Source organism: Scyliorhinus canicula, chromosome 6 (assembly GCF_902713615.1).
Source record: "Scyliorhinus canicula chromosome 6, sScyCan1.1, whole genome shotgun sequence".
Classification (NCBI taxonomy): domain Eukaryota; kingdom Metazoa; phylum Chordata; class Chondrichthyes; order Carcharhiniformes; family Scyliorhinidae; genus Scyliorhinus; species Scyliorhinus canicula.
Window position 1 is genome coordinate 171,710,032 of NC_052151.1, and position 13,534 is coordinate 171,723,565.

The following is a 13,534-nucleotide window of genomic DNA, read 5'->3' on the forward strand; positions in this document are numbered from 1 at the left end:
TTCCCTTCTTTAATTCCATAAGGTTTCTTTTTGTTCCCTGCCCTCTGAAGAAATCAACCTAACGTGCTCAATAGAATGTCCTGTTTCCTGGCCTGTACCCGTCAATGGTACCTGCTGCTGCCTGTTTCATCAAGTGCAGACCTCTCAGTTTCATGATCTAACCCATGTTAATTTCTAAACTAGTACCTTGGTGGGATGGAGTGCGTTGCAGTGCAAGTATAGCAGCAAAGCCCACCTTCAAGTTGCCTTGCTTTGGCAGGAGTCTCTTGCTGCTAAGAAAAACCTAGAAAAGTGAGAAAGGGGGCAAGAGTCAAGATAGTAGATAGAAGCTAGAAATGTTCAGGTGATAGTCTTGAGAATACAACTTCAAGTGTGAAGTCTGGTGCCTATTTTCAGAGCTGAGCAAATGGTTTGAAGTCATATGCAAGCATCTGCTTGGGTCAAGCTTCGCCCTCCTGTTCTGTTTCTCATTGTCCAGTGATCTCCAGGACTGCTTTGGCGGGAGAAAGTATGTTGGATACTGCTACCCTCATCTTGATTCTCTTCCTAGTTTTATGCATTGATTCTTCCGACAAAAAAGTGTAAAAGAACACCGTTTTTTCATGCCCCCCAAATATTTTTCTTGGCTTGCTCACAATTGTATTCACGGATCAATCTTAATTCTTGAAAGCTTGAGGGACAATCCTGGATGGTTGAAAAAACATAAGGCAAGATAACGAGTTGACACTCATCTGCACAACAAGTTCTAGTGGGAACTCCATTACAAAAGCTCCCATTTTCTCTGTTCACAAACAATAGTTCATGGCATGATCCAAACATCATGTGACTATCATGTACCAAATAAAACCTGATGGATGGCCGCAAGTCTTAATTAGTCTACATCTTCTCCTTCTGTTCTCTCTTTTGAATTTTTACATTTTTCTGAACACTAATTAGGACAGAAGAAATTTCAATTGCTGGTACAAAATATTGTCAGAATATATTTTAAACAATCTGTGGGATTGTTTAACTTCATATCACGCTCTCACTACAAAATAGCATTATCATGACTTGCACAACATGGTACCTTAACATTGAAATTGTTAATGTAACATGATCTGTAGGAGTAAAAGGTACCAATGGGTTTTTAATGAAATACATAGCCTAAGTACAATTGATTGCACTTATAACTGGGAGAACAAAGCCAAATTCTCACCATGACCAAAAATAACATCTTTTGGAGTGAGTTATTGGAAAAGAAAGAACATGCATTTTAATGTCTTTCGCAACTTTAAAGACCCCAAAATGTTTTCTAATCAATTAAATGCATTTGAAGTGTTGTCGATTTTGAAATGAAATGTGGATGCATATTTGCATGCAACAAAGTTCTATGAACCGCACGTGATTGGAATGTCAGTATAGTAGCCAGGACACCAGGGCTCTCTTCCTCTTTGAGTAACGTCATAGGATATTGTACATCCACCTGGGAAGAAAGACAGTCTCAGTTTAATATCCTATCTGAAAAACACCTTCCAACATTATGGGGACTGTAACTTCAAATCCGTGAGCTTACATATTTCACTCTCGAAGATGACACCCACTATCATTTCACCTAACCATTATGTAAGATTTAATCAGAGATATCAAGGGTCACGGTGATTTATTGAAGAGTTAGAACACACTGCAACATCAGAATAGAGTATGCATATGACAACAACAGGTGAGGACGTTTATCACTCCTGGGTCAGCTGAATGGATGATGAGGGAGAACAGTTCGATCTTTATAGCCTGCGGTGATGTTCAGGCTGGCTGTTGTGCTAAGCTATAGCTATCTGCTATGTGTTATAAGCTATGTGCTAAGCATGCATTCACCTCAAGAATGAGTTAACGAAGATTTTAAGCCAAAGGTGGCCTCGATCACTCATCTTCCCGAATTTCCCCTTATTGACTGCTCTTTTATGTACCTTACTTTAGGGTCCAGTAGACACTTTGTGTCAATCATTTGTTTAATTACTTTTACCGTTTCAATTGTCAACAGAAAAATACTTGAAGCAGATTTAATCCTTGTTTCTAACCCATGTAATCATCCCTTTGCTTTATCTCTTGAATGGGCATGTTTTCACATTATTTCAGCCAATTTGTATAGGTATGCGGATCATGAGACCAAACTATGCTGATACAAGGGCCTGTTTCTTTGTTACATTCTGGGTTTGGTCAGATAATAAGCCCATAAATAAAAACAATACCTGATCTATTATGGCTGCTCTGTTCTGTCAGCTCTGGCAGATTGCTATGGGATCTTTCTGTAATTAGAGACCTGTTTCTAAAACACTCTTATTTCTCTCAATTCATCACACCATTTATGAGACAAGGAGGGTATAACACAGAAGTTTGTGAAAACTCCCAACCTAACTTTTTTTAGGTAGTAGGGATACTGGGATGCTGATTGCTAGCGTTGCCTCTTAATTTTTTTTTGTTTTCCCTAAGATTGTTTGGACTGTGACATTACCAATTCCACACAAATAGACAGCAATGGATGATACTGCCTGAATTATTTCATTTTGTTGCTTCACAGATGGTACGTTATCTCAAAAGCACTGAGGATGGCAAGGGTGCAGAATGTACTCTGGGTGGGGGGGGGCTTCAATATCCATCACCAAGAGTAGCTCGGTACTGCCATCGCAGGCTGAGCTGGCCCCGTTCTAAAGGAACTGGGCTGGGACTAGTGATGAGAACCAACCAAAAGGAAAAACGTAAATTTTCTTTGTTCTTTTAGGCAACAGGTTTAGATAAAGGATCTGGATCGGCGCAGGCTGGGAGGGCCGAAGGGCCTGTTCCTGTGCTCTAATTTTCTTTGTTCTACTTGACCTCATGCTCACCAAACTGCCTGCCACCAATGCATCTGTCCCTGGCAGTATCAGTCGGAGTGACCATCACACAGCCCTTGTGCTGACAAATCCCATCTTCACGTTGAGGATACCGTCCATTGTGTGGCACGATAGACTTCAAACAGACTGGGCATCCATGATGCACTACAACAGAATTGTACTTAAACACATATCCCCACTCTGCCATTACCATGATCCCTTGTTCAATGAGGAGTGCAGGAGGGCATGCCAGGAACGACACCAGGCATGTCAAAATGAGGTGTCAAGCTGGTGAAGCTACAGCCTCGGACTATTTTCATGCAAAACAACAAGTGATAGACAGAGCCAAGCAATTCCACAAACAACCGATCTAAGCTTGTTGGCCTGCCATAGCTAGCTGTGAATGATGGTGGACAATTAAACAACTCACTGGAGGAGGCGGCTCCATAAAGATCTCCATCCTCAAATAATGGAGGAGCCGAGCACATCTGTGCAAAAGATAAGGCTGAAGCATTCACAACAATCTTCAGCCATAAAAGCCAAGTGGATGATCCAACTCGCCTCCGGAGGTCCCCAACATCACACATGTCAGTATTCTGTCAATTCAATTCACTCCACATGATATCAAGAAACAGCGAAGGCATTGAATACTGCCAAACAATGTTCTGGCAATAGTCCGGAAGACGTGCTCCAGAACGTGCCGCATTCTGTGCCAAGTTGTTCCTGTACAACACTGGCATCTACCAGTAATGTGGAAAATTGCCCTGGTATGTCCTCTACACGAGAAACAAGACAAATCCAACCTGGCCAATTACTTCCATCATAAAATCAGAAGTAGGGATGTTTGCAGTGATTGGGGGTGACTGCACAATATTAAGCATTATTAGTGACTCCTCCGATATTAAAGCAGTCCAAGTCCAAATACAGCAAGACCTGGATATTCTCCAGACTTGCACTGACAAGTAGCAAGTAATATTTGCTCCAAAGAAGTGGCAGGCAATGACCATCTCCAAGAGAGGATCTAACCATTGCCCCATGGCATTACAATCGCTGAATCCCTCAAAATCAACATCCTGGGGGTTACTATTGACCAGAACTGAACTGGACTAGCCATAAAACTACTGTTGCTACCAGAGCAGGTCTCCATTGACCAGAAACGAAACTGAACTAGCCATATAAATACCGTGGCTGCCAGAACAGGTCAAAGGCTAGGAATGCTATGGTGAGTAACTCTCACCCTGATTCGCCAAAGCCTGTCAGGCACAAGTCAGGAGTGTGATGGAATACTTTTGCCTGGATGAGTGCAGCTCCAACAACACTGAAAGACGCTCCACGCCATCCAGGACAATGCAGCCTGCTTGATTGGCACCCCTTCCACATTCAGTCCTCCCAACACCAAAGTATACTGGCAATTGTGTGCACTGTCTGCAAGATGCACTTCTGGAGCTAACCAAAGTGCCTTAAGCAGCACCCTCCAAACCCACAGCCGTTAACATCTAGAAAGCAAGAGCAGCAGATACCTGAGAACGCCACCACCTGGAGATTCCCCTCCAATCACTCACTACTCTAACTTGGAGATATATCACCGTTCCTTCACTGTCGCTGGGTCAAAATCCTTGAATTCTCTTCCTCACAGCACTGTGGGTGTACCTACGCCTCCGCGACTGCAGCGATCCCAAGAAGGCAGCTCACTGTAGACTTTTGAAAGGTAACTAAGGACGGGCAATAAATGCTGGCCTAGCCAGTGATGTCATCATTCTGTAAAAAATGTTTTCAATCGCTGCACGTTTCCCTATGTATGTTGTTATGGGCCAGGGTTTAGAGAATCCCAAAGTGTATCATGGAGTTCACCTGACCCACAACCTTTAATAGATTGTAGTTATGGGGAGTACACTGGCCTACTCTGCAGGTGTGATGCAATAGAAATCTACAGTACTTTTAAATTAAAACAATGTTTATTGATGAAACCAGTTGACACTTTATGAACCCACAGTAAAATCTTAACTATCAACACCAATAAATCCCCCAAAGAATACAGTACTCTCTAAGTAACTCTTAATCTTTCCTTGCAACATCTATAAGACAAAAAGAACCCTTCGAACAGACACATCAGCGTTAACTTCACTACTCAGAATAGTTACCACTTTGAAATCACCAAATGAACATTCTTCAGCTTGCAGAGATTCATACACATCTTGCTGTGACGGCAGCTTCTCCAAACCTAAAACAAAACTAAACACACCCTGTAGCAGAGACTCCAAAGCGAAAGTAAAAGCAGACAGACAGCCCAGCTCCACCCACACTCTGGCATCACTGATAAACACCCATTTCTTAAAGGTACATCCACTCCAGCTATTTTATAAACCCCAATTTCTTAAAGGTACTCTCACATGACAATGTTGTTATTCTAGCCACATCATACACCAAGGTTCACTATATGCGATAAATGTGTCCCGCTGTTACTGTGCCTGACCTTCACTTATGGTGAAGTCTTTTAACTTCCTTTTTCCATGTGTAGCATCAAACTGAAATTGGGTATGTACACGACGAGGAAAAATTTGCAATACTATGGGGAGCAAAAGATGAGTGGAGCTAATAGTTCTCTACGATGGGCCTATGCTGTAGAATTCTATGCTGGGTAAAAAATTAATGCAAGAAAGGCAAATAACTAATTGTTACAGTGTCATTTTTAGTACAGTGGTCTTATAATCCTGTCTCCTGTGTAATTGTTTTACTGGTGCCTGCTGAGGGTTCAATGCAGGTGCAAGCTTTGGGCGGGCTTATTCAGTCTGCAAGAGGCGACCTGTCAAGCAACACCTGTTTTACTAGTGCTCCTGAGTAACATGGTTATTCCTGTTACTACTGTTCTGCTGAGTTACTGTTATTGTTAAGTTTCCTTATTTATTTATGTAAATATGTTCCTTTTAAACTACCTACTTTGCAGTCTCACGTTACCACACTGATAAATATTAAATAATTTCTGGTACTTATTAAAATTTGGGATCACGTTTTCGTCATGTCGTGGGTGAATCGTGTTTAAACCTTTTTATGGAGGTGCCATTTTTTTATTTTTAAGGAGGAACTTGATGTATTTCGTGCTCAATGGATGTCTGAGCTGAATCCAAATGGAACCTCCAACGGATCAGACATGGAGTCTGGTAAAGTCTCGGGCAAGAAGCCGCTTTTCAAATCTTCAGGTATCAAAGGGAAACAGGAGCTTGCTCGTGAAGAAAAGGTAATTTTTGTAATGTTTCTGATGCTTTATGAAATATGTATACTTAATTACTTTGAGTCTGGAAACTTTAACCACTCAGAACACATGAAAACCCGAGGATGATTTAACCATTGTGGCATTTAATTACATTATGAAGTATGGGCATTATGGGCGAGATTCTCCCATATGGGGAGAAATCGTAAGGCCGTGGTACTGCCGTGCCAATCGGTGCCATGGTTATAAAATGCGAGTGTTTACGGCCGTTTTTACGAACGGCCAGACCAGGTGTGTTTGCCGTTCGTAAAAACAGCCGTAAAGGGCTGGGAACTCGGCCCATCTATCAGCTGTGAATCGCTGCCGGCCGTAAAAAAACGGCGGCAGCGATTCGTGTCGAGAGTTGGGCGTGGGGGGGGGGGAGAATAGCGGGAGGGCGTCGGAACAGCGTGGCCGTAAAATTGTACGAGCCACGCTATTCTCCGCACCGTGGGGAGTGCGGAGAATCTCACCCTATATGTTTTTACATGTGGGAGAAATGGGCAGGGCTGAACGTCAGCAATTTGATCAAAGTCTTGGGAAAGGAAGGCAATTTCAGAAATTCGTTCGTTGAAGTGGGTGGGAAATTAAAGGTGGGATTTTAAGGAGGTTATGATGAAGAACATTTTGAAACAACCAGTGAATAAAGGAAATAATTAATAATGTTGGTAGAATCATCGGCAATATATTGGTATGCGCGTTGATTAGATAGTTAATCATGTGCTTAGGTGGGAGCTCAATGTTGGTGGGGTCATGTAATCAGAAGGGGAATCTGAAAGAAGGTGGTAACCCTACAGGAATTGGAAAGTTTGGGGAGCGGTCAAAAATGGGAGAAAATTATGGCCACGGTATCTGCACAGCTTATTTTAGTCTTGGAGGTGAAAACATCATGAGTTCTATGCACTTAATATTGCAGGCAATTAACAAAAGTGGCAGACAATATTAAAAATGTTCTCAAATATCACAAAACATATTTTTCACTCTGTTTTTTGTGCTTTGAGCAAACACCAGCATTAATGATGAACTGCTTTAACAGTAGCCATGTCCAAATATCTGTTGCTTGAAAACCACGAAATGAACTGAATGTGAAATATAAATAAAATCTGGGTTGGCATGTGGCTTCACATTGCAGACAAACTTCACAGCTGAGTCACAGCTGCTATTTTTTGCCAAGTAACATTGTACTGCTTTTAAATCTTGCTTGCAAGTGACAAATACATATTTATTTTGCAGGCCAAAGAACTGTTCCTGAAAGCTGTTGAGCAAGAACGGAATGGTGCAGTTTATGAAGGTAATGTGTATGTGTGTGAACTATGTTTTCAGTCATGAAGGGATCAGCGCGATTTTTGTTCTTCAATTTCTGAAAAGACCAAAAGGTTCAGGTTGCTGCTCAGATTTCAAAGAACATTTGCAAATATTTTTAGAATATATTTTTACCTGTATTGGGACCTGGGAGAAAGACAATTCCTTTTCATGTTCGTACAAACGAGAATTAATATTTCATCTTCTAAGACCCAAATTTGAATCCAGTTAAAAGTCTTCTGTTTATCATATAATATTGCTTCCCTATGCGAAATTGGTTTGGGCAGCCTCAATTCAGTTCCTATAGGACAATATCACAATGCAAGCTTGCCCTAACGTAACACAAAGGGAACATTTTACTGTAAGATGTAACTAGAAATAGAAGTATGCCATTCGGCCCCTTGAGGCAGTTTTGTCATTCATTTAGGTAATTACTGATCTCTGTCTTAATTCCATCTAACCACATTGCAGCGGTAACCCTTAATTAATATCATTCCCTAATATTTATTGGAAATAGTTTTGAAGTTTTAAATTACTCCAGCCTCATCGATGTTTGGGGAGAGCGTTCCAAATGTCCCTATCGTTTATGAAGGTAATGTGTATGTGTGTGAACTATGTTTTCAGTCATGAAGGGATCAGCACGATTTTTGTTCTTCAATTTCTGAAAAGACCAAAAGGTTCAGGTTGCTGCTCAGATTTCAAAGAACATTTGAAAATATTTTTAGAATATATTTTTACCTGTATTGGGACCTGGGAGAAAGACAACTCCTTTTCATGTTCGTACAAACGAGAATTAATATTTCATCTTCTAAGACCCAAATTTGAATCCAGTTAAAAGTCTTCTGTTTATCATATAATATTGCTTCCCTATGCGAAATTGGTTTGGGCAGCCTCAATTCAGTTCCTATAGGACAATATCACAATGCAAGCTTGCTCTAACGTAACACAAAGGGAACATTTTACTGTAAGATGTAACTAGAAATAGAAGTATGCCATTCGGCCCCTTGAGGCAGTTTTGTCATTCATTTAGGTAATTACTGATCTCTGTCTTAATTCCATCTAACCACATTGCAGCGGTAACCCTTAATTAATATCATTCCCTAATATTTATTAGAAATAGTTTTGAAGTTTTAAATTACTCCAGCTTCATCGATGTTTGGGGAGAGCGTTCCAAATGTCCCTATCATTTGTGTGAGTGTTTCTCAACATCACCCCTGAAGAGCCTACCTTTATTTGGAAGTTATATACCCTCTTATTCTGGCTTTCTTCACTATACCCTACCAATCCCTTGAATAAGAACATAAGAAATGGAAGCCGGTGTAGATGACATGGCACCTTAAGCTGACTCAGCCATTCAGTATCGTCAGTGCTAATCATCTGCCTCAACTTTTTCACATGAGTGGTTCGGGTCTGGAATGCACTGCCTGCAAGTGTGGTGGGGCACATTCAGTCGAGGCATTCAAGTGGGCATGAGATGGTTACTTTCAGAAAAATGTGCAGGGAAATGGCACTACGTCATGATGCTCATTTGTAGATCCAGTGCAGACCCAATGAGCCAAATGGTCTCCTTTTGCACCATAACAATTCTGTGATTCTCTGAACTCAAGTTTCGCACTTTCTTGATATGTCTTGATTCCCTGAGAGATCAAGAATCTTGACATTTCAGCCTTGATTGTATTTAGCATATTTTGATAGACAATTCCAAAGATTCCAACTCTCTGAATGAAAAAATATTTCCTTACCTCAGTCTAAAATTATTGACCCCTTATCCTAAGACTGTGCCCCATATTCGGGATTACCCAACCAGGGGACGTAGCTTAGAACATAGAACAGTACAGCACAGAACAGGCCCTTCAGCCCTCAATGTTGTGCCGAGCCATGATCACCCTACTCAAACCCACGTATCCACCCTATACCCGTAACCCAACAACCCCCCCCTAACCTTACTTTTATTAGGACACTACGGGCAATTTAGCATGGCCAATCCACCTAACCCGCACATCTTTGGACTGTGGGAGGAAACCGGAGCACCCGGAGGAAACCCACGCACACAGGGGGAGGACGTGCAGACTCCACACAGACAGTGACCCAGCCGGGAATCGAACCTGGGACCCTGGAGCTGTGAAGCATTTATGCTAACCACCATGCTACCCTGCTGCCCCTAACTTCTTAATGTCTACCCTATGAAGCCCCTTCAGAGTGTGAATGTTTGAATGAGATCACTTCTCATTCTCCTTAACTCTAGACAGTATTGGCCCACTATACTATACTCAACCTTTCATATTCATAGTAACCCAGGAACCAACCTAATGAAATTCCAAGGCAACCATATCCTTATACATGGAGACAAATCTATGCACAATACTCCAGGTGTGGTCTCACCAAAGCACTGTACAATTGTACAATTGAAACAGAGCGTTGTTATTTTTGTATTCCAATTCCCTTGTAATAAAGGCTAACATGCCATTTTGTTGAGTCCCTCTGAACATTTAATTGTGTTTTTAAAATACTCTGCATTTCTATTCTAATGACCCAAGTGTGTAACCTCACATTTCCCCACAATATAAGCTGTCAGTTTGTTATCTTCACACTATTATGTTTTACATTTCTACCTAGCTGTGTATCATCTGTACATTTGGATACATTACTCTCAGTCACATCTAAGTTGTTTCAATGGACTATAAATAGCTGAATCTCCAATCTGATTATTGGGGAACTCCACAGCCTACCAACTTGAAAATGGCCCATTTAGTCCTTTTTCCTGTCTGTTAAGTAATCCTCCATAGTAAAATATTACCCCAAACCCATGAGCCCTTATGTAGTCAAAGAGAAAATGCTGGAAAATCTCAGCAGATCTGGCAGCATCTGTAGGGAGAGAAAGAGCTCATGTTTTGAGTCCAGATGACCCTTTGTCAAAGCTAAAAGACCGAGAAAGTGGGAAATATTTATACTATGGAGTAAGAGAATGAAAGATGAGTCATAGGCACAGAAACCAAGGAAACAGGGTGCTATTAGCCACAGAAACCAAGAGAAAGATTGCTATTGGCAGTCCCAAGAGAGAACAAAATATGTGAAAGGCCAAACAGCAGAGAAACTGACATCAGAGGGCAAACTGTGACAGATGTAGATGTGGGGGGGGGGGGGGGGGATTGAAGAAGCAAAGGGGAGAAAAGGTAAGGAATGGGGATAAGATGGGGGTGGGTTAAATATATATAAAGAAAGAAAGAAATGGTAAAAGACAGTTAAAATGAAATGGGATGAAAACAAAGGGATCGAGGTGGGGTAGATCTAATCATCTGAAGTTGTTGAATTTGACGTTGAGATGGGAAGGCTGTAGTGTGCCCAACCGGAAGATGAGATGTTGTTCCTCCAGTTTGGGTTGAGCTTCACTGGAACATTGCAGCAGGCCAAGGACAGATATGTGGACTTGGGAGCAAGGTGTATTAACGTTAAGTGACACCTTATTGAATGCATTTTGGAAATCGAAGTATACAACATTTACTGGTTCCTCTTTATCTACCTGAGAAGTTACATCCTCAAAAAGCTTTTAAAAATTTGTCTTTTAAAAATAAATTTAAAGCACCCAATTAATTTTTTTTCCAATTAAGGGATAATTTAGCGTGGCCAATCCACCTACTCTGCACATCTGGGGGTGAGACCCTCGCAGACTGTAAATGGGAGAATTTGCAAACTCCACATAGACAGTGACCCAGGGCTAGGATCGAACCTGGGTCCTTGGCACCGTGACGCAGCCGTGCTAATCACTGCACCACCGTTCCACCATTAATACATTGGTCAAACATGATTTCCCTTTCATAAAACTATTTTGACTCTGATAATGCTACAATTTTCTAGATGCATTGTTGAGACTTACTTAATGAGAGACTCCAGCATTTTCCTAACTACAGATGGCAAACTTACTGGTCTATAGTTCCCTGTTCTCTCTCTCCCTCCTTCCTTTCTTGAATACTGCATTACATTTGCTAACTTCCAACTGTTACTGCATCTAGGGAATTTTGGAAAGTCATTACCAGTTCATCCACTATCTCTGCAACAGCCCCTTATAGAACTTTGGGAAATAGGCCATCAGGGCCTGGGGATTTGTCAGCTTTTAGTCTGGGTTTCATTAATCCTTTTTCTCTTATATTAATTACCTTGAGTCCTTGTTTATCCTTTATTTCTGGTATGTACTTTGTCGTCTGTAGTGAAGATGGAATGTCTCTGCCATTTCCTTATTCCCCGTGAAAATTTCTCCTGCCTCTGCCTCTAAGGAATTTATTTTTTAAGTTTTTGTAAAAGTTCTTATCTTCTTATATTCCTGATCAGTTAACTCTCATTTCTTTGTTCGTTTTAATCCCAACCTGCAGACTGAGCACTGTTCTTTGCAGCATTGTAAGCCTTTTTAAATCTAACACTATCCTAAACTTCCCGAATTTTTTAATGGAACATATTTTTGTTGAAAGATTTGAATCATTTCTTTAAATGTTTCCCACTGTTTATTTACCTTTTTGTCTATTTACCCCCCATCAACTTTAGGCCAGTTACCTCCGCCTCGCACCGTTGTAGTTTATTTTAAGTTAAGACTTTTGTTTTGCATTGTGAATGTCACCCTCAAACTTAATATAGAACATAGAACAGTACAGCACAGAACAGGCCCTTCGGCCCTCAATGTTGTGCCGAGCCATGATCACCCTACTCAAACCCACGTATCCACCCTATACCCGTAACCCAACAACCCCCCCTTAACCTTACTTTTATTAGGACACTACGGGCAATTTAGCATGGCCAATCCACCTAATCTGCACATCTTTTGGAATTTAATATGTAATTTAATTATGTTACGATCACTTTTTCACAGGGTCTTTTACTACGAGAGTACTAGTTAGACGTGCCTCATTGTGGAATGCTAGATCAAAAACAGCTTTACCCCTAATTTTTTATTATCCTGGGAAAATGTCACAGAAGTATGCTACAAATTCATCTCCCAACTAAGATTATCTTTGTCCATTTAATTTACCTAGTCGATAAGAAGATTAAAGTCCGCCACGATTATTACATTTCATTTGTTACAAATTCTCATTTCTTACCTCAAGACTCTGTCTAATGGTATAACTACAGTTAGGGGGTCAATTAACTACCCCTACCAGCATTTTCTGACCCGTATTATCCTTAATCTAAACCCGTCATGATTGTACCTCCTGATCTTTTGAGCCATGAAACTTTCTTATCACTGTACTTATGTCATCATTTATTATCAAGGCTACTATTTTTCCATTATGCTTGTCCTTTGAAAATGTTTAAGTGCTATGGAATATTTAGTTCTCCATCCTGGTCACCTTGCAACCGTCTGTGGATTTATCTCTGTTTATAGCATTATTGTTTGTATTGTTATGTTTACTTTGTGTATTCAGATAAAGAGCCTTTATTTTTTTTCAAATTTTAGAGGACCCAATTTTTTTTTCTCCAATTAAGGGGCAATTTAGCATGGCCAATCCACCTAACCTGCACATCCTTTTGGGTTGTGGGGCTGAAACCCATGCAGACACAGGGAGAATGTGCAAACTCCACACGGGCAGTGACCCAGGGCCAGGATTTGAACCCGGGTCCTCAGCGCCGCAGTCCCAGTGCTAACCACTGTGCCACTGCGCTGCCCTAAAGAGCCTTTATTTAACCACTTCTTTTGACATGTCCCATATTCACGGATGTACTGTTACCTTTAAACTCTATCCCTTCCTGCCTTACTGCTTGTCTTTACCCAAATCATTACATAGCTTTAATGCATCAACATTTCTAGTTAGATTTCCAAACTTTTCTTCAGCTGATTAATCTTCCCACCTTGTAGTTTAATGCTTTGCCTACAAGCCTGGTTCTGTGATTTACTAGTGTGATGAATGTAGAAATTGTTATATATTCTATTTTATATCTGCTGTAGTAATGTTTTTTAAAATCCTTGGTTACGGCATATATTTATTGCAGTAATATAAAGAACCTTGAGGTACCAGACTGTGTGTCTGCTGAAGCTGTAATTAAGAAGTTGTAAACGAGTGAGGTAATTATTGATTTTAACTTGGTTACAGACGAAGGGTTAATGGAATCATGTTTCGATTGCTGGAGATTCCCTGCAGTGTAGATAATTTAG

At 40.8% G+C, this 13,534-nt stretch overlaps 1 protein-coding gene across 3 annotated transcripts in view; it reads left to right on the forward strand.

Moving 5' to 3' along the window:
* The window catches only part of fbxo9 (F-box protein 9), a 118,956-nt gene that overhangs the window by 35,886 nt on the left and 69,536 nt on the right, over positions 1–13,534 (forward strand). For all 3 annotated transcript variants that reach the window (XM_038800440.1, XM_038800441.1, XM_038800442.1), the window contains 2 exons: positions 5,923–6,081; positions 7,327–7,384. In XM_038800440.1, the coding sequence (XP_038656368.1) occupies positions 5,923–6,081; positions 7,327–7,384 (217 nt within the window). The remainder of the gene's footprint in view (positions 1–5,922; positions 6,082–7,326; positions 7,385–13,534) is intronic.